General features: G+C 36.2%; 1 protein-coding gene across 11 annotated transcripts in view; it reads right to left on the bottom strand.

Moving 5' to 3' along the window:
* The window catches only part of ZCCHC2 (zinc finger CCHC-type containing 2), a 61610-nt gene that overhangs the window by 6846 nt on the left and 32239 nt on the right, over nt 1-22525 (bottom strand). For 5 of the 11 annotated variants that reach the window (XR_014018221.1, XR_014018222.1, XR_014018223.1 and 2 more), the window contains exons 7-14: nt 21237-21320; nt 19148-19205; nt 16662-16797; nt 15096-15160; nt 14403-14497; nt 9928-10056; nt 4050-5543; nt 2981-3121 (exon numbers count right to left, since the gene is read on the bottom strand). Coding sequence is in view for 5 of the 11 variants with exons in the window: in XM_081262787.1 (XP_081118913.1) it covers nt 3054-3121; nt 4050-5543; nt 9928-10056; nt 14403-14497; nt 15096-15160; nt 16662-16797; nt 19148-19205; nt 21237-21320 (2129 nt within the window). In the remaining 6 variants the exon portion in view is untranslated. Of the gene's footprint in view, nt 1-1042; nt 3122-4049; nt 5544-9927; nt 10057-14402; nt 14498-15095; nt 15161-16661; nt 16798-19147; nt 19206-21236; nt 21321-22525 lie in introns of those variants that run through there. The other 6 variants (XM_081262784.1, XM_081262786.1, XR_014018226.1 and 3 more) reach the window with 5 other exon arrangements.

The raw sequence follows: 22525 nt of genomic DNA, 5'->3' as shown, positions 1-22525 counted from the left end.
CTCCTGCCACCAAAAGAACATTTTAAGGTAGCAAAATGAATAAACATGAGGAACATTACATTGGGACATAAAACCAGATAAATAGAGCCAGCCTCAGAAGATGAGGTATGGAAAGGTACCCTTTTTATAAAGCTCAAGGAAAGCAAAAATAAGCTGTATATTTTAGGGGAAGTATCAGAGGCGAGAAAACAGACAAAAGCAAAGGAATAATATAATTTAAAGCAGCCATTACCTTAGTGTAGTGGGGAGAGAGGGGACAGGCAAGGAACACAAGTGAGGACACTGGAGACATTCTTGTAATTCTGTGGGTTCAAGACTCACCTATTACATTCAGGTGTACATTTATCTGCTAAAGGGAAAAGTTGCTGCCTGTAAACAATCAAATCCTTTCAACTGCCTGGTTACAAAGGGAATACTCACAAGGTGGCTACAGAAAACAATCCAATGTCCTGGGGCCTGGCCCTTCTGAGTGTCCACCACCTTGCTGAACGCTGAGGCATGGGGCCATACTGAGGGCTGAGGCAGAGCAATAGCACACTGACTGGCTCCCACCGGTGTCTTAGATCTTATAGATGGTTTAAAACTTTGACTCGAGATTGGATGATAGGAGAGAGAACCAATTGTTTCAACATTCAATACTGAACCAAGGTTGTTCCCAGGTTGAAAAAACAAAACCAAAAAAAATCTGAGGAAGTAAATTAGGTCCTTCATACTTCCAGTGAAGGAGGCCCTAAGCCAGAAAGCCAAGCTCGAGGCTGACAGGACTTTGCTGTCTGCCACTGTAGCCCTGGCACACAGTGTGTGCTCAGCAGAGACAGAAGGAAGTCTCCCTTTTTTCAGTAATCACACAGATGACCTAAGGTCATTTGGGGGAAGAGTGAAGAACATCCAGATGATAAGAGATACATGACCTTGGGGTTCACTGTCCATGATACAGGGAAATGGGTTGGTTGATCCGGAAAAAAAAGAAAAAAATCACCATGCATAATATCCTACCTTTAATCTTTACAAAATTGGCAATAAGGCACAATTCTTAAGCTGTTTTTCATTTTTTTTTATTGCTGTTAATTCAAGGAAAAAAGGTTGCATAAAATCCAATCTGTTCTAGAAATATAAGTGGCCTTTCCAGTACATAACATTTCAAATATCAAAGTATATGGTAAACATACAAATAAGGAGAAGGTAACACACCTCCTATGTACAGTACAGTATTTTAAATCATAAAATAAGCTCCATAAAGTACAACTGGCAAGTGATTCCCAACGTGCTCACACGTGGCGTATCAACACCCTCACCTGAACAACCCAACTGCAGCTTAACAATTAATTTAATAATGTGGTCCAAAAATACCCAGATCAAATAAAATATATTTAATCAAAATAATTTCCTTTACTCGAACTTTTTTCTTTCTAAATTAAAGCTTTCATCTACCCCTTTATAACCCCTTCCCCATAACTCCCACCCCTGAAAGTTTCAAAATGTACATTGGTGCTATAAATATAAATGCTACTTATGAAGCATTAAATTAAGCTTCTTTTTCTTCAAGTTTTTTCTTTTGTCTAGCAATCTGTTAGGCTTCTGAACCAAGACCAAATATTTAAGTTCCTCTGCTGCATACCAACGTTATTCCACACACAAAAATCTATCATTTCTGCTCTGTACTGAGGAATGGGAAAACAAAACCCCCCACCCTTAAACCTATGACTATACAATGGTAGTTGTTCATTGCTGTTGAATGCAGCAGTCACCAAAAAATACACCCAATCTTCCAGATAACCTCAGTGCACTTTAGGAAATCAAAAATTACCTGGAAGCAATTTAGTACATAGATTGGCTTTAAAAAAATTTTTTTTTAAACAGCAGCATTAAACTTAGTGACATGACACTGACATGATTAATACCATCTTAACACACTCAGAATTCAGTCTTTCACATTATAATCAAGCATAGTGGTAAACGTTTATAAAAGTGACTTTGCTACGAGAGACAGGTTAGGGAACAAATACCTGACTTTTTTTGTAGAAACCCATAGCTTCTGTTCGGATTGCAATAAACCACACACAATTTAAACACAACGTAACACTGTAACAGCTGGTATAGCAAAAGAAGAAATCTTTACTCAAGTAGTGTCTTTGAGCAGGACATGGTGGTAGACGACGAGTAGAACTGGCTGTCGACTTTCATCACAAACACAAGCACACAGAGAATGACATTCACACCAGTGTGTTCACTTTGTGTCTCTCTGAAGCAACAGGCTAGAAAAGTATGATGAAAGGAGAGAGATGTTTTCTTTTTCTTTTCTCTTTTTTTTTTTTTTTAAGAAAACGCTTTCTGTCCATAGGTCATATCTTTCAGCTTCATATGGTTTGACTTCTTCCTCTTGCTCCCACTTATTTTCATGTTTATTTGGACAACAAGCACTGCATATATGTATTTGTGTGATGCTGTTTATTACATATATACATACTATCTTGGGAATTTAACTTCTCATGTAGGATTAAGGTGAAAAGTTTTACCCTCCCTTTATATGCAGAACAGTTTACAGAAATGTGGACAAGTACACTGCCAGGCACTCGTGCCGCAGGCCAGGGAAAGGGCAAGGGTGGCTGGCCAGAGCAGTGTAGTTTAGGGGGCGAGTGAGAAAAGCTGGGGAAGAAGCAGTTTCTTTTTTTTCCAAAACCATATGACTGTCACCAGTGTTGTAAAAAAAGGTCAAATACACAGTTTTAAAGATTCAGTAAACATTGCACACAGCAAGTATTCAGTGTAAAAAAAAGCACGCATCAACATTTTCCTTTTGATAGTTTGTCTGAAGTTTAAGTTACATGTATCATACATATAAGCCTGTTGTTGAACCAGGAGACCAGAGGCTCAGAAGCATTGCATTCTTTCTTATTTTGGACATTGGTACAAGAGAAATAAAAACTCCCAACTGCATAGAAATCTAGGAAATGTATAGACAAAGAAACAAACAAAATACCTTTCCTTTCCTCCCCTCCAAACCCCATGACTCCCCACACATGAGTGTATTAAGTAGGCAAGCTTTACTTGTTTCAGTCTGCAGAATCCAACGTATCATTAGAAGGGGGGAGGGGAGGTGCGTATCTCAGTCTGTAAGTGCCTAAAACGGGAAAGAGAACTGCTAAGTCACCGCTTTTAATGACACGCATCACAAACCACTACAAGATATCAAATGGGCATGCTCTTCAGAAGGCACTTTTCTAAGCATTAATACCACTCCAAAATGGCAAATAAATTATTTATAAAAAAATAATAATATGAAGCTTGTGCTTTAAGTTCAACCTAAAGCCATCAAACTTGATCTTGCTTTAAGAATACCAAATAGATATACTTCCAAATCAAGACTTTTGTTCTGAGTAAGATATGGTAAAATGATAAAGGCCAAATGCAAGTAAAAGAGAATGGTTGGAGGTCAACACTGAATTTTGTATCTTACTCATTATTTGCATAAGCACATTTCCTTCATTTAGGTGGTAGTAACATTAAACTTAGATCTACTTCCCTTATTCCCAAACCAAAGTTTATTTTGTTGCTCCAAAATGCAGTAGAATCTGAATTTCTTTTTCTTAGACATTTGTTGGGTATACACACGAGGTCAGCTGGTTACGCAGATATTGAACAGTTACTAAAAACCTTACACGTCAGATGACTAGCTTATTTTCTAGTTTTTCAGTATTAAACATTTTTGCTTACTCTTTGAAATAGGATCGTAGTTTTTTTAAAAAAGTGCCATAGGTAAGAGATTTAACATTATATAATTCAAATTCCTGCTATATTCCTTGAAAAGTGCCTTTAGAGTTTATTCCTTAATTGGGAAATAAATTCCTTTGACCTTCCTTGGGTTCTGTGTGACCTGGGTCTATACTAGGTTTTTCTGGTTGCAATTTATAATTTGTCACTGAAAACACATCTGTAAATGAACACACAAACAGATCTTTCTGCTACAACAGAATCACATGATCAAGAAAAGGAAGGAAGGAGAAACAGGTGAATTCAAAAACAAGTCCTCTGGGAGTTATTGTGATTACCTTGTTGATTGGCCTCCATGGATGACTGCTTACAGTCCTGTGCATAGTGTCCGCTTACACCACAATTGTAACATGAGACATTCCCATTCTTCTTGGGTCCCGAACCACTGTTGTTGGCAACTACATTGGGTGCTGGATATACGGGATAGAATCTCCCAAATCCTGCCATTTGTTGCATGCCATAGTTGGCTTGGCTCCCCATGACTGGGTCATGCACCAGTCCATTTGCATATGGAGTCTGAGGCAGAAAAAAAGGAAGTTGGTTTCCATTGCTCTGATGTGCTTGGTTGAGGTAGCTGCCATTGCAAATGGATGGCAGAGTGAAGAACGACGGGACTCGGTACATTGGTCCGGGCATTGGATTGGGATAATAGTAACTATTTAGCTGAAGGTTTCCGTTGGTCCCACAGCTGCACCTTCGCCCACAAGAACCACAAGGACCCGAGCCCATCTGCTGTGGTGGCACTATTGTGCCATTAGAGTTCGTGTTCCCCACAGCATTGATGTAGGATGTGCTCTCACTCTGAGCAGTACTGTGTGTCAAAGCTGGGCTTGGGCTTGGGGCAGGGCCTGGGGTGTGGGTAGGAACTGCAGGAGGAACAGTGGACTGGGCCTGGCTGATGCCTGCACTTGAGGGCTGGGCAGAAGTGGCTGTTGTGTTGAGCACATTGGAATTCGGGGTGGGTAACACACTGGCAGCAAGGGGAGAGCCTGGCAAGGTGTAGGAAGCTGGTGGCTGTGCAGCTGAGAGACCAGCTGCTGGAAGAACTACCTTCACATTGGTAGGCTGAGGGACTGTCCCTGTGTTTCCCTCAATTTGAGGCACCATTTGATTTAGTCCTACCACTTGGGATGCAGATTTTGTGATGGGGTCCGTAGTAGCCACAGGAGATCCTGGAAAACTACCTGGGGTATGAACAGGAATAAAGGCAGTGTTTGGTGATCCGATGCTCAGACTTCCAGTTGGTTGTTGTGGGATATTAACTGTGCAACTCTCAGAAGATCCCTGTGGTGGTGGCAATTTTAGCCTCTGAAATGTTAGGTGCAAAGCAGGAGTACTACTGTGTGGAAGGAAGGTTGATGGAATAGGTAAAGGGGAAGCCAGCAATTCAAGGTGTTTCTCTGATTCTCCAGTAGAAGCTGTTGGCCCTAGGAGTCCAACAGGGGTTGAATTTGTGGATTCCCTTATTGCAGAAATAGCAACAGGACTAGGAACAAGCATCCCTATTGTTTTGCCATCTGCAGATTTGGGTGGAGGAATGACAACTTCAGACTTCTGGGCACCGTTGTGCATGACACAGTGTAAAGTTGGCATAAAAGGAATATGTGGATACTTGGGAGAGTTCAAGGGATCTTCTAAAAGGTTTCCATTCTCATTTCCTAGTGAAGCGATCTGAACAGGTGGCTTGACAGTGACAGTCTGGTTGACAGAACTATAACCTGCAAACCTGGTTGTTGATGGATTCCCAGAATCCTCAGAATTGCTGTCTGAGTCTAAAGAAAACAAATACAAATATATATTAACCCAAGCATAACTGGAATCTTTTTAAAAAATGTATTTTTAGTTGTACATGGACACAACACCCTTATTTTGTTTGTTTATTTTTTTATGTGGTACTGAGGTTCGAACCCAGTGCCTCACATGTGCTAGGCAAGTGCTCTACCACTGAGCTACAACCCCAGCCCATTAAATCTTTCTTGATAGAAATAAAAATTAAGTATATCTAATGTTAGCTCTGAAGTATAAAATATGTCCCTCTATCACCTGTTCTGACTATCCAAAATGACCTTTTAAAAATTTTGTCTTTCTATGGATTTATTTTTAAAATATGGAGATATAAGCAAGATAATAAAACAAAAGGTTATTTGGAGACTGAATGAAGCCCAGTATAAAATGCAGACATTTATTTACTACCACCTTATTACCTTATTACTAAGAAAAGTATCAGCTATTTTTAATCTTAAATCAGTTTTAGGCAATCTACTTTTTTCACATTCTGCACTGTCAAACCCAAGATCTTCAGTTTGTCTCAGATAATTTTTTTTTTTTTTTTTTTTTTTTGGTGGTACTGGGGATTGAACCCAGGGCTTTGTACATGCTAGGCAAACACTCTACCAACTAAGCTATATCCCCAGCCCTAAATGATTATTTTTTAAATGACCTCAATCAAGAAAATATTTAACTCAAACATCTAAAGGTAGAGAATTAAAGAGTTTTTTTTTTTTTTTAAATATTTATTTATTTTAGTTTTCGGCGGTCACAACATCTTTGTTTGTATGTGGTGCTGAGGATCGAACCCGGGCCACACGCATGCCAGGCAAGCGCGCTACCGCTTGAGCCACATCCCCAGCCCCAATTAAAGAGTTTTTAAAGAATACTCTTGCTACTGTATATTTCTTTGTGTGTGTGTGTTTCACTAGGGATTAAACCCAAGGGTGCTTTAACACTGAGCTCCATCCCAAGCCCTTTTAATTTTTGAGACAGGGTCTTGCTAAGTTGCACAGGCTGGCCTTTGAAATTGCAATCCTCCTGGCTCTAGCTTCCAAGTCGCTGGGATTACAGGCATGTGCCACCGTGCCAGGCTACTATTTTAATGGAGAAAAGAAAATTTAAAGCCACTATTAGTCATAAAATGAATATCCTACAACACAAGAAACAAAGCAAATATGGATGTACTGCCATTTCCCCAAAATCAAAACAGAAAACTGGCAGATACAAAACTATACTGTACTGCATCACTTTTATGCTTACATACAGAAATATTTAGTCTAGATTCCTAGATTTCCAGGCTTTTAGTATAAGAGGGGCAAAAGATGATATTGAATTCACAATGCTTAAACATCATGAGCCCAGATATTGCATTGATGCATACACAGACCATTAAATTACATGTAGTGCCCATTTAAAAAACTTTCTGTTCATAAACATAAGCTGAATTGCACTTGGTACTTAATGACAGAGAATGTCAAAAGTGTTATTAACTGAACTACTTTAATTTATATTAGAGAAAACATTCAATTAGTGAATGAATGGTCCTAGCATAAATATCCCCTAACTAGTTAATAATTGGGGTATTTCTTACCAAGCTTTGCAAAGCAAAGAGTTTCCCCAAATCAAGAACCTATTTGAGGCATTATATCAATATTATCCCATCAGCAGATTTAAGGGCAAAAATGAAGTTCAAAAGAAGCTGGACCGGTGAGTGAAATTTCTGTATGAACTAAGCTTTGTTTAAATTTTCTTAAGTCATAGCAAATGGCCCCATGATTTTAAATGGTCCCAAGTAGTTTTCTGAGCATTGTAAAGACTCATCTAGATATTTAGATTAGGCCTTATTCCTCTTTTATACTGACTTTGGAAAACATAGTCTCAAGCAAAACTCCACTATGACCAACAGAAAGAACAAAGGCACATAATTTTTAAAGCCACCTTTGCATGTACTTAAAACTTCTAAAAATGATCAAAACTTTCTATTACAATGTATATTTCCCCTGGGTACAGAGAGCCCTAAGTGAGAAAGGCTCATTTTTTTATTTGTTAACAACTGAGCCTATATGAAAAAGGCCATGTTCCTTCACACAGGCCAACTGACTTACACTATCTGTTGACAGGAAAGGAATGCTACAAAGTTACCCAAGTATCTGACAACCAAGTCAAATCTGATGAGTGGGCTAAAGAATCACAAAATTATTTGTACAACCAACAGAACCAAACACAGTATGCAATGAAACATAATAAAAGTTTGTCTATTTTGGGGAAGGCATAAAAATTTCTCTTATAGCTCTGTGAAATTATTTTCATTTTGTTCTTTTGTAAGGAAGCTGCAGAACAGAAGTACAATATTGACTCAGATTAATAGAACCAGTGGTAGAATCACAACACCACAGCATAGCTCCTAAGACATGACTGGACCAGCAATATAGAAGCTAAGGTCCCAGAGAACTACACACTGCTCAAACAAGAAAGGACTTAGCTTTTTAAAACAGTGGATCTAAGGATAACCACAGAGAAATCACTTGAATTTGCCCCCCCCCCCACCCCAGTAGGGGTTACACCCTAGGACCAAGATGTTAATAATTAGAGGTGCCAGCATGTATAAAAATAACAACATCCTCAGCCAGGTGTGGAGTGCATTTATAATCCTAGCTGCTCAGGAGGCCAAGTTCAAGGCCACCTGGGCAACTTCACGAGACCTCATCTCAAAATAAGAAATAAAAAGGGATGGGGCAATGTAACTCAGTGGTAAAGCAACCCTAGGTTCAACCCCAGCAGCCACCCCTTTACAAAGAATGACATCCTCTATTTAATGTGTTTTTTTAAGATCTTACTTTCAAACCAGAATGGTAGACTAAGAAATTCCAATGACCCACTATATAAAAGCAATAAGAACCACTGTAAAAACTATTGAACCTTTTTAGAACCATGGAAATTAACTAAAAGGCTTGCGGCAATCTGAGGAACATTTACCCAAGGGGGAAAAATAGCTGAATCTCATAACAGAAAGATTTATGGCCTTTTACTTTGCCCTACCCTAATCCCATCTCTTTCTCCAGCTCTGAAATAACCCTGTAGATTAATAGGCCCTCAATTATGGTTGGTAGAAAAACTAGTAGCATAGCCATCTCTAGAAAGAACCTATGTTTGGTGTTCCTCTAAAGCCCCATCACTAAAAAACTGTCAATGTGTGACTTGTCTGTGCAACTAGTACTCACTCTGTGTTAAATGGTCTCTTATCTACAGGACATGTGTCATAATTTATTATTGGTAACTACTTAACAACGTGGCTGCCTGAGGCAGTTACCAGTTGGGGCTAACAGGAAACTAACCAAAAAGTCATTAAAACTGAAAAACTGGGGAATGAAATGTCCACAGGAGGCTTTGAAAAGCTTTCACATATTACTGGGAATGGTAGAAAGCTATGCTCATGCCTATGGGCTATGTAGATTCCCAGAAAAGACCCAAGAAGTCTTCAAGTTCTCACTGTTGGCTGGCTGAGTATCTGTGCAAGGAGGAAATGAAAATGAAATACACAGAGAAAACAAATAGTAAAATGGCAATTGTTAACTATCTTATCAGTATTTACATTAAACATAAGTGGACTAAAAACTCAGATCAAATGATAAAGATCAACAAAATGGATAAAAACCATGGATTAAGTACTACATTGTATGCAAGAAACACATTTCAGATTTAAAGAAAAATAGGGTGGTGCACACCTGTAATCCCAGTGTCTTGGGAGGCTGAGGTAGGACAATCAGGAGTTCAAAGCCAGCCTTAACAACTCAGCAAGGACCTAAGCAACTTAGTGAGACTCTGTCTCCAAATATAATATATAAAGGGCTGGATATGTGGCTCAGTGGTTAAGCACCCCTGGGTTCAATTCCTGGTATGTATGTATGTATGTATGTATGAATAAATGAATAAATAAATAAACTCACACATAGGTTTAAATTAAAAGAATTAAAAATAGGTACTGTGCAAGTAGTACCTCCAAAAGACCTGGAGTGGCCATATCATTATCAGACAAAAGAGACTGTGACAAAAATTGTTACTAGAGACTAAGAAGGACATCTTATGATAAAAGAATCAAACATAAAAACACTAGAAGTATAAATACATGTGCATCTAACACACAATTTTAATTTTTAAACACTACATATTGTTATGATCCTGTCTTCTATTCAATTTCATGTGCAGTGAAATAAATCTATAAAATCAACATTGCTAGGAAATTCTAAGGCAATGGTTTTTAACATCTCCTTCATAACAAATTTAAACTTGATAATGGGGTTTATAGGGACAAAAAATTCTTTGTAAGAGAAAATAAAAATTTCCCTCCACCCCACCTCTCTCTATTACCCCATCCTAAAAGCAAACCTCTGTCTTTTTCTTCTTCACTTTCAAAACTTTCTCTTCCATCATGTCGTGGACTAGACGGAGAACTGTAACTCTCTGAAGATGTTTCTCCACATGTGTCATGTCCAGATCCAATGTCCAAATTCACATCTAAAAATAATAATTCTACTTTAAAAAAATCATGTTAAGTAGTTACATTAAATTTCAAATTAAATCATTAGAAATTATATGTAGCTATAAATGTATGTTTTTCAGTTTTCCTACTTAAAAAGTTGATCTTTGACCTAGGTAAAAATTTATCATTAAGTGACTGTTTTAACTGAAAATAACTAATAAACATACTCTTAAAAAGGCATAAAAGAACAAATCAATCTATGGACACACACAAAAAAATTCAGAATTTAAGGTTCTCTGTAGGTTTTTGTAGGGTCTATCCAATAATACCACCTAAAAAATTTTTTTTTTTAGTTATAGAAGGACACAATAACTTCATTTATGTATGTATGTATATATGTATGAATGTATGTATGTATGTGTTGCTGAGGATTGAACCCATTGCCTCACATATGCTAGGCAAGTGCTCTACCACTGAGCCACAACCTCAGCCCAATAATACCACTTTGAGCCACGTTCTAAGTACAGATATGATAATTTCTCATAGCTTGTCAGAAAGTCCTTTTAAGAACAGAGTAGACTTCCAGAAAGCCTATTCAGTAAAACATTACAAGGCCCCATTACTTAAAAAAATAAAAAAACTTCCCATCTAGTAGACTAGGTAGCCCCTAAATTTCACCCAAAGGCCAGGTCTATATCAGGGATAGGAGTGGGTATAGATTCTCCATAATCAACTAGCTATATCCGTTTGAGACACATAAGGAAAGATAACTGGTGTAGCTGGTATTAGACATTCATATACTAGCCAGACTTAGGGAAGTGTCCTATTCATTTCTATAAATCTAACGACCTGCATAGTTTCTACCTTACAGCAAATACAAAATACATGTTTAGTGTATAAATCCCCATATGAGCAACTCCAGAGTATTCTTAAGAACTACAGATGAGCGAATCATTTCTGTGGCAACCTGGTGGAACTAAAGATAATGGTTATTAATTACTTGGCAAAACGTTGTGTCAGAAAAAAGACACTATTTGTGTAAAGGGCAATTTAGTTGACTACCTTGCATCTTTTTAAGGAGATCCATTTATAACAGTGTTAAGACTGTTCCCAGATGATCTAGCCTAGCCCAGCCACTCCAATGTTGATGAATACTGAAGAAAAATAAGGGCATTATGAATGTACATGCAGCTAATTCCTTCTGGATGATAACTTAAACAGCAAATTGCCAAGGAAAAAATTTACAAAACTTCATTGGGCTACAAGAAAAGTGGCAGATGATTATATGGGCAGCTAATAATTTTATAAGAAAAGCAATCTGACATATTTATACATAATAACAGGCTCTCTGAATTATTAGTTATAACTTGACTAAAAAAAATGGATTCAAGTCAAGTCAACACCAAAGATTGAAACAATCGAATGTGCCATAGTGGCTAAACAACTTTGCATTAAATTGGACTCATGAAAACGAAACCTATAAATGATGGAATATATATGGAAAATCTGCATATAAATACTTCAAAGTCAGCAGGTAACAAAATGAATAGTTCACTGTCTCTAAATGAGATTTATAACATAATTTCCTTTACATTGTACTTGCTAGTGAATATTCTAATTATCAAATTGTCATAAATTAAACTGCAGTTTTCAAAGAACTAAATATAGGAATTCATTGCAATAAAAGCATTTTTTCTTTCTGATGATTCAGAAAGTGCTCAGACTTGTGCAGAACCTTGGGAACTTTTATGATCAGAAATTATGTGATCCTCTCATGATTCAGAAGGTACAGAAGAATGAAACAATTATGTCAAAGAATATGCCACAAATTGCCCTTTTAAATTTGCCATCATGTTTCAAATGATAAAAAAGGTCTTACACATGATCAAGAAGGCAGAACAACAACACCACAATACTTTACATTATTACTCTAACAAAAATTCTGGTTATTGGTAATTCTGAACAACTGGTTTGTTAGAGTTAAGAACCATTTATATAAACCATAGGTGTTTGAACCACATCTATCTTCTGGATTATTTAAGAAGTTGAAGACCTTTAGATCATTCTAAAGCTTGTAAAAGAAACTGAGAGGCCAAACATTTTATTTATCCCCAACTTCTCAGTGCTATAATCAGCAACAGAGTGGGGTAGGAGAAACACTGGGAAGATGATGAACAGTAAGAGTTCTTAATGGTCTGAGTAATGCATGTATCTCTTAAGTGAAACAAAGTTTAAAAAAAAAGAAACACTATAAATAAACATAGACAACTATATAGCATGGGTTACTTCCTGGGAGCAGATAACATGGAAGAATGCAGTGAGGAATCTTTATACTGTTCTTATTTGGGAACTAGTGATGTGGATGGTTTATTACTCAAAATAGGATCAAAATTTTAAAACTAAATTTAAAAAAATATATATTTTAAGTGATACTGCTTATTTAAAGATATTAGCAGTCTACTAATCAGAAGGACCCAGTATAGCATCTACATTTTATTAGTTCTTGTTCCATAATGGGAAAAAATTTCAAATATATCTTCAGTTTACCAAATGCCTCAAGAGAATTCCTTTTTGGAACCCTAATATTTCAAAGGGAAATTAATAAAGAGTTGTTTTTTAAGTCTGAGTTGACATACAACTGACACCAATGAGGCAAGCTGTCCAAAGTGTACATTATTCATAATAACACTGTAAATGTAAATATATATGAGTCAGTGACATATATACAAGACAAAATTAAATAAGGTTTGGCTTATTCAAAAATTCTATGGTTGGTAAAGGCAAAAAGAACTGAAATTTGGATGTTGTTACAAAGTTCTTAATAACCTATAAAATGTATATTTTCCTCTAACTTATTAGCAGAGGAAAAAGAAACTAAATTACTGAACAGCTAGGTACTCAGTACCAGTAAAATGCGTTAATAGATTATTAATCTTATAACCTAGTGTGGCAGCATTATTCCCTATTTACAAAAGCAAAAACTACCGCTTGAGAAAAGTAACACATCTAAGAAACAAGGGATACAAGATCCACAACCACAGCTGCTTCTGGTCAATGTCTATGAACTTTTTCTCTGGAAATAGGAGGCTACAAAGGCAAGAAGCAGCAGCTCTCCTCGGGTGAGCAAGAGTTCTCAAACCATGGGAGCTGAGGCAGCATGATGGTTTGGAGAGGCGTGTATCTGACAGAAATTTCATCAGGAGAATGACCCAAAGTCTATGTGGTAGCAGTGCAGAAAACAAGCTAGGAGGGAACAATGACAGGGAGGCCTGGTAGATTTCCAGTCATCTACTGAGATATCTTTTTCCAGATCATCTACTGCTTTCCTTATTTAGCTTTTCCTCCTGCCCTTAGACGCATCACTGTAGGGACTCTCAGAGAATAAAGAGCTGCAGTGCGTTCCTGGAACTGGATCCTCATAAAGATAAGATGGGTTTTTCCCATACCACTTTTTTCCCAGTTTGGCCAATTCAATGAGTTGGCAGATGGTTGTAGACTCCAAAAGGTAGAGTTTAGAGAGGCAGAACTCTCTATTTTTCTTTCATCACTATTCATTCTCTCTATACAAATATCTATATGCCTCACTTAGGAATACACTCTTGTTATTTAAGCAGCATCACATCTGAATGTGTTATAATTAAAATAAATTTAAAAACAAAAATTCTTATTTGTGGGTTCAGTCAGTAAATATGTTAAGTGCACACATGGACAATATATTCTTCTAGTGATCTGTGGGCTTTTACTCTTTTTCAATCTTTACTATTATCATTAACAGTAAGGAAAAGGAAAACACATAAAAGTAATCAATGAATTAACAGAAGGGGACTTCTCAGTAAAATGAACCTCGAATCTAAACATAGAAAGACTATAAAATAAGTGAAAACCACAACAAATCTAGCTTAAAAAAAAAAAAATCTGAGGTTGAGAATTCCTCAAAAGTCCCATAAAGGCAGTTACTAAGTCATGGAAAAAAAGGTAAAAAATATTCTAAAAATAGACTTAGATAGGAACATGCCCAGACTTTGTTGAGGATGACTTGCAAAGCTGTAGAAAAGACCCTCCATGATGGTGGGCCCTCTGTCTGCTCTGGTGTAGAACTGGCCTGAGGAAGAAACAGGCTGGGTGACTGCTACCATCAGAAGAAGAGTAAATGGTAAGTCCTAATAAGGATGGCAAGAAATGTTTACCTCCATGGCTGGCTTATAGTCCCTAAATTAATCCCAATAATTTCAGAACACTTTAATTTGGAAATTGCTATACACATCAATGCAAGGTAAATTATAATATTAGGATCTGACACAGCAGCTTAAGACCAACTAATATAGTAAGTATCAAGTTGAAAATATTTAGATGAGTATTTGAAAGAAAAAACTTTTCTTACCTTTCACAGTACCACCATGGGTATGCTGAGGAGTGGAGAGTCTAATACCATTTATTCTAGAATTCAGTCTGTTGTCCGTTTTCTTAATTTTCTCCCTAAGCCAAATGTACAAATTACTACCATTTTTTATAAGGTTCTCTACTAAATATATTAAGTACAATATTCCTAAAATTTCCCAAGACTTGTAATTGAAAGAAGTTTTAGCAAGAAAAAAAAATCCAACTACAAGTAAAAATGCATCATTAGTTCTGAGAGTTCTGCCCCTCTAAACTCTACATAGTATTTTTTTCCCCCGATACTAGGGCTCAAACCCAGGGTCTGACACATGGCTAAGCAAGGGCTCTACCTCTGAGATGTACTCCCAGACCTTTTAATTTTTTTTTAAATTTTGAGACAGGATCTTGCTAAGTTGCCCAGGCAGGTCTGGAACTTATGATCTTCCTGCTTCAGCCTCCCAAGTAGCTGGCCACCATGAGTACAAATCGACATAGTATTTGACAACAGATTTACTTCTATCACCTACATATGCTGATATTTTCAACCAAAAAAAATTGAGCCCAGAACTTAAAATATGAATAGAAACCTAACAGAAAAAAAATACTATGTAGACCATATAAACTAAATATGCTCATAATCAAACGCTACTACCTTTTCATATCAATTCTATTAATGGGAACATTAAATTGAACCTACTTTTCTATTTGTGGCTTTCCTTTCTTCTTATTTATTGAAGATAAACTCCGTTTTTCAGCAGAATGCTAGTAGAAAAAAAAAAAGGCAGACAAAGCTAAACAATACTGATGTAGACTTCCTTTTACTGGGATATCATTCATTAAAATAGTATGTCTGCATAGTTGTATATGCTAACAAATTTTGATTTCCAACCTATTTTTGAAGTTACCTATCAGAACTTCTAAGATTGACATATTGTTATAAATACTTCATATTAATCATGAGAAAATATCTATTTTTTCTTTTATAATGGATCTCTATTCTTTTCTTCTGATTATAATAGTCCCTCCTCATCTGTAGTTACATTTTCTGTGATCAATCAAGGTCCAAAAATATTAATGGAAAATTCTAGAAACAAACATTTCCTAAGTTATTATTTTGAGAAGCATGGTGAAATCTCACGCTGTCCCATTCCATCCCTTCCAGGACACAAATCATCAGCCCTTTGTTCAGCCTATCTTTGCTGTATTCACTACTCAGTCCATAGCAGTTGAGAGACTGACCACATTAATATAACATCTGTTATGACATGGTGTTGTAATTATTTTATTATTACTGTTGTTAATGTGCTCAACTTATAAATTAAACTTTACCATGGCTATGTACTGTATATAAGAAAAACAGCCTATATAGTGTCTGATACTATTCACAATTTTAGACATTCACTGGAGGTCTGGGAGTGTATCCCCTGTGAATAAGGAGGGACTACTGTACAAAATAAAATATAATCAAGTGATTGGTATTTGCTATAGATTTATTAGTATTCTCCTGAAGTTTAGTTTAATAAAACTAATAACCACAATTTGGTCAACTCCAAGAGAACACAGAGACATTGGGACAGAGGGGATGGGAAAGTACAATAAGATGGGCTTTGAAAAGAGGTTATTTTATAAGCATAACTGATATAACTTCTCAAAATGTGCCTTAGTTCATAAGAACACATTCCATAAAGAGTTAATATCTGGATCTGAGTATGGCCGGAAAATAGAATCAGGCTAATGAATCAATTTTATAGATAGAACAGGATTGTTCCATATTTACACATGTATACTTCCCTCCAAATCTGTGGTGGTCTGAACATACTTGAGGGCACTCTGCTCTCTGATCACAACCATTTAAGAAAGCAAATGTTCCCTAATTACACTCATGAGTGCCAGTAAACTGGCCCAACTACTCATGAGAAAGTTCAGTTTGAAAATTCACATCACCCATAGCAAGAGAGTTACTGAAATGTGAATAATTACTTAAAAGAGCAAAAAAAAAAATTGATATAACAAGTTAATGCACCTCTAGTTAGAATAAACACTTTGGTTGTCATATTAAAGTGCATTAATTTTATGTAATAAAAGTTATCTAAAATATACTTTCTCAAGTCTAAGAACTTAGATCATATATAAAAACATTAAGTCTATAACAATGAAATCCTCCTTAATTTCTTCCTACCAGAATACTTTCTGCCTAAATGCTTACAAAACAGAAAAAGAGTAATAATACTTTATATGGCACCAAAACAAAACCCCTACGTACCTGCTCAGCTAAGGTCACACAGTGCTCTGGGTGCTGAATGGTGGTGCAGCTTTGCTTCCTCCAATCCACAATTCCATTCTGTTCAGAATATTGCATGGTAAGCCCATCCAACGGAGAACAGCTTGTACCAATACTGCTATCAAAAGAAAAGTTTATGAAAGCATAACCTTGTGAAAAGTTTTTGAAATTTATCCTCAATAATTTAACCTGCTATACCGTTTCAATGAAGAAGCTATAGTAACTCTTTCTTTAGCCTATTAGTTTTTATTTTTTTAAATACATAGTGATAAGTTCAAGGGAAAAAAGTATACTATAAGAAATAAATAGGTACATATCTAATTTATTACTAATGTCTGTCTCTAAAAATAATAGTAATAAATGTGTGCTCTGCCTTGAGAAATCCTACAAGGAGGTTATCTTGCACTCCTGAAGGCTGAGAACAGAGAGAATACAAAATTCTGTATCTGGAGAAAATCACTGATCTAAGTATTGTGTATAACCAACATAAGAAGGGACAGGAAAAAAAAATGACTGAAAACCAAAGAAATATACAATAGAATTAGGCCCAAAGAGAATCCAAAAGATGCAATTACTGGATATGAACTTTCAGTCTGTATCACATGGTCAATGAATAGAACAAGGTTGAGGATTTAGAAGAGTACCAGAAAATATAAAGAACCAAATTTAAATTCTAGAACCATAAAATAAACTGATATAATGAACTCAATGGATGGCCAGCAGATGAAGAAAATCAGTTAAGAATAAATTGTCTGGAGTTAATATATTGAAGTACAGAGAGGGAAACAACATGCACAACAAGTATAAGTTAAAAAGACGACGTGGGACATAGTAAAAAGTCTAATATATAAGGACTTGGGATACGTCTTAAAAGATGGAGCAAAAGAACAGCACAAAACCAATTTTAAGAGGTAAGAGCTAGGAGTTCTCAAAAATCAAGATATATAGCAACTGATTCAAGAAGGATTAATACAAAGAAAGTTACATATCATAGGAAAATTGCTAAAAACCAGACAATGAGAAAAACTTAAAAGCAAAGCAAGCAGCGGAAAAAGCATATTACCTTCAAAAGAGCAACAATAAGATTAACTGAACACTGAAGGCCACATAACATGAGTTTGAATTCCCCTCAAAAACAAAGTCTAGAATGACATAATTTATTTGAGAGGTAGTCCCAGAGAGCAGGAGGCAAGGGAGCAGGAAGAGGGAAATAGCAAAAGACCCCAATGAGGTTGCCACTATAAGCAAAAGGGGCTCAATGCTACTGGGAACTTCTAAAATTACCTACTAAAGAACAGAAAGCAAGGGGCTGAGGTTGTGGTCTGGTGGTAGAGTGCTTATCTAGCATGTACAAGGCACTGTACATGCAGTTTTGGATAAGCCTCAGCACCACATAAAAATAAATAAATAAAATAAAGGTTTTGTGTCCAACTACAATTAAAAAAAAAAAAAATAGGAAGCAAGAGTATAGAATCAGCAAAGGCCCTGAGTGAGAAGTATAAAGTCTGTGGAACATGGCTGAAGGAAAGAGTACTTAACTAACGGAATATAAGTTGGAAATCTCTTAAGTGATTTTATGTGATCTGCAAGAGAAATCAGAGATGGGAAGAGAAGATAAGAGAGAGACCAAAGGTATCTGCCCAGAAGACAATGAAATAATAGTTTCAAAAAGCAAACAGAAAATAACTGCCAACCCAGAAATTCATAGACAACAAAAATATCTTTTAAAAATGAAGGCAAATTATACGCCATCCCCTGATAAAAACTAACTGCATGCATCACTAGCAGATGTAATTGTAGGAAATACTCAATGTTCTTCAGTTGGAAGGAAAATGGTCACAGGTGGGTGCTCAGAAACAAAGGAAGGAATAAAGAGAAAAGCAATGGTAAAATCTAAATGAATACTGGAAAAAGATTTCATGGGGCTTCAAACAATAAAGATAATTAAAATGCATGACAACTATGATTTACAACTCAGGAAAAGAAAAGGGGTTAGAGTGATCTAAGGTCCTCAAATTGTTGGGGAAATGATACCAGCACAATTTACACCAGACATTAATAAGTCAAGATGTATAATAAATTCTCTAGCATAACTAGAATACAGACACAACATATACCCATAAAGACTAATTAAAGAGAAAAACAATTTAAATAAAAACAAAAACAGGGGCTGGGGTTGTGACTCAGTGGTAGAGCGCTCGCCTAGCCCGTGCGAGGCCCTGGGTTGAATCCTCAGCACCACATAAAAATCAATGAATAAAATAAACATATAAAAAAATTATGAATCCTGTAAAAAAAAAAAAAAGATGTCAAGAAAGGAGACAAAAGGAAACACAGAATAGGCGGGCCAAATAAAAAGCAAACAGCAACATGGCAGAATTATAGCCAAATACATCCATAATCTTATTAATTGTTACACCAATTTAAAAGTATACAAAAGTATATGTATTTAGAAATTAGATACCTACTTCACAATGGGACTTTTCCCGGTATGTTTCTTGTGGATTATGGTGTGCTGCAACACATCTAGAGTAGAAGAAAAATTAATTTATTATACTAATGCTGCAGCAAATATCCAAAAGGATAATGCTATTAATTTATGCTATCGAAACACTGTTGACAGATGGGATACAGCACTTCTAAGCATTTCCCAATAAAGAAAATATCTTAAAGAAGCAATTTTTCAAAAACATAATAAGTGAGCCAGGCTTGGTGGGGCATGCCTGCAATCCCAGTGACTTGGGAGGCTGAGGCAGGAAGATCCCAAGTTCGAGGTCATGCTTGCCAACTTAGTGAGAACCTGTCTCAAACTTTAAAAAAAAAAGTTTGCTCAATGGTAATGTACCCCTGGGTTCATTCCTCAATATCCTTTACCCCCCCAACACAAAAGACATAATAAGTTACTGAATTATCTTAAATATTCTCTCAAGTGTGTTTTACCTAACAGTACATCAATCTTATCCAAAACTACATGTCTAATACGGACATGCTACTTTAACTACAACAATTTCACATAAAACTCTTGTTTAACCAATAAAAAATGAATTGTTTCAAAAAGTATGTCCACACACACACACATCTCGACAAGGTGTCCTTGAACTTGTGATCCTCCTGCCTCAGCCTCCCAAGTAGCTGGGTTTACATGTGTGTGCTAATGCACCTTGCTGTGTTTCATATATATATATATTTTAAATCTATTAACATGGGGCTGGGGATGTGGCTCAAGCGGTAGTGCGCTCGCCTGGCATGCGTGTGGTCCAGGTTTGATCCTCAGCACCACATACAAACAAAGATGTTGTGTCCGCCGAAAAAACTAAAAAATAAATATTAAAAATTCTCTCTCTCTTTAAAAAAAAAAATCTATTAACATAATAAATACCTGTGTACAACCACATCCGAGACTTCTGCCTCTATTCTTTACCTACTTATTTGTAACATCACATCTGTCACATTCCAATTTTTTTTTAAATTAAAAAAAAAATCATAGACAGGATATGACCATTCACCTCCCTCCCTCTATAGAAGTTAACTAGTACCTAACTTGTTGGAATACTCTAGTGAAAGTGGTGCTGCATGTATGAATATACTAGAAATATCCTTTTAACTGCAACCCAGAATAGATCTATCACAATTTATAAGTTCATTAATATTTGAAACATTAAGGCAATTTCCTGATATTTGCTCTTACAAACAATGGTGCCACGAATATCACTGTCTACATCTCCTTGAACACTTGTACAACAAATTTTACAATCATAGGACAACAGCATAAAATTAGCTCCAACTTCACTACATTGTGCCAAATTTCTGTCCAGAACACCTGTACCCATTTACATCCCCATCAGTAGTACAAGGTTCCCACTGCTTAATATGCTTAATAGTGTCAGATTTGAAAGTGTTTTGACAATTTGGTGAGTGTGAGATGATATATCACTGTTTTCATTTGCATTTTCTCTACTACTAGTGAGGCTGCACACTGTTTAATGGCTGTTCAAGTCTCCTATGAATTGCCTATTTATATCTTTTGCTCATATATCTGTTGGGATAATTTTCTCAAAATTTTTTAGAAGGATCATTGTATAATCTGCACAGTTTTTTATCTTTAAATATCCTACTAATAGTATCTCGTCTTCTGTGGATTATTTTCTAATTGTATGGTTTCTCTGATCATTTGTAAGCTTTTATTTAATTGGTCAAATGTATGGTCATGTTCTACCTTGTTCAAGAAAGCCTGTCTATTTAGATTAACATTAAAAAGTTTAAGTTTTAGAAAATCAAGTTGTAACTCACCCGAATACACATGATGTAAGTAGGGATCTCATTACATATATTTGTATGTATGTATGTATGAATGTATATATATGTATGTCATATGACTTGTTGGAAGTCAATTGTGTGTACATCATTTCAGTGAACACTCTATTCTTTACCTACTTATTTGTAACATCACCTCTGTCACATCCCAATTCCCAGAATGTCTGGATCTAGGATTCTTAATTGGGTCTACCCTGATTCAACACCAGGCAGAATCACTTATTCTAGTGAATCTACATTTACCTTCTTCTTGACTTGAAGCTTCTGAGCTGTCTTCTTTTAAATGTTCTAGTATCTTAGAGGTCTTCAGAGAGGATTGTAAATTATCTGCAGGAAGTAATTCAATACTATTAACTCTTCACGGAATTGTAATAGCCAGATAAAGATGACAAATAGAATGATTATTCTCCCTGCCCCAAGGAGGAGGTGAGTGGAGTATTAGCAATGAAGAGAACATTTCTACTAGTTAGGACTCCTAAGAAATCAAGTGGACATGACACAAAGCACCAGACCTATGAGAGGAGTTGTGAAACTAGCTATCTCCTCAAGCACCACAGGATCTGAGTAAAACACACCACATGTATTAGCTACTGTGTGCTCCTGTGCAAAATGAGCAACTGGACCAAAGGGGCGCCTCTCAAATATTTGTGTTTTTATTTTTTAAAATATCCACTGTTGTACAGTTAATTTTATAAAACAACGATAATGCCATGGCACTAATGAACTGCTATAAAACTCAATGTCTACTCTGAACTTCTGTTCTATCACAGCGCAGTGACAAACAATGGTAGATGAGCACTGACCCAAAGAACACATTTTAACTGCTGACCCTAAAAATTTAACTATAAAATGACATGGTAAAGCATGAAAACCAAACCAGAGTTCAACATTTTAAGTCATCTAGCAGTTTAACACTGCTTTCTCAGAGTTAGTTGTCAGGATTATAGAGTGTTACTCTTTGGTACGAGGCAGGGTGGGAGGCAAAATGGTAGAGCTATCAATTAAAACTGTGCCAGTGAATGTTGGCAACAACATGTTCAGCAGTGTGACATGAAACAACTCAGACATGTACAAACACTATGATGACAAGGATTCCTACAATCTCAAATTGTGTACTTTCAACAGTATTTTAATATAACCTTAAAACAAAATCTGCCAACCTCGTCTGCATTGTTTATGTAATTCAAACACTGCGAGGCCCTCAAGATAAGCTTTTCCTTATTTACACCCATCTTCCTCCCTGCTCACTTGGGTAAGCTCCCCTGAGCATCCTGTTAATCTGAACTATAAAAGTTTAACTGTGTGTTCTAATGCCTTTTTAGGACAAAACAGATGCTACTGATGGATATTTATTAAAAAAATGCTTATACCTGGCTCAGGGAGAAAACACTGATTGTTAAATCTACTTAGCTCTAGAATGACCAGAACTTTAACAAAAGCCATTGCCACTATTCACACATAAATTCAACATGGAGTTGTGCATCTTGTCTGAGGCAACTGGTCAAAAAAGGGTCATATTTTAAATCTAACTG

This window comes from Spermophilus citellus, assembly GCF_964194105.1.
Source record: "Spermophilus citellus genome assembly, chromosome: 12".
Lineage (NCBI taxonomy): Eukaryota > Metazoa > Chordata > Mammalia > Rodentia > Sciuridae > Spermophilus > Spermophilus citellus.
Note: the sequence above shows the minus strand (reverse complement) of the source record. Positions and strands in the feature narration are given on the sequence as shown.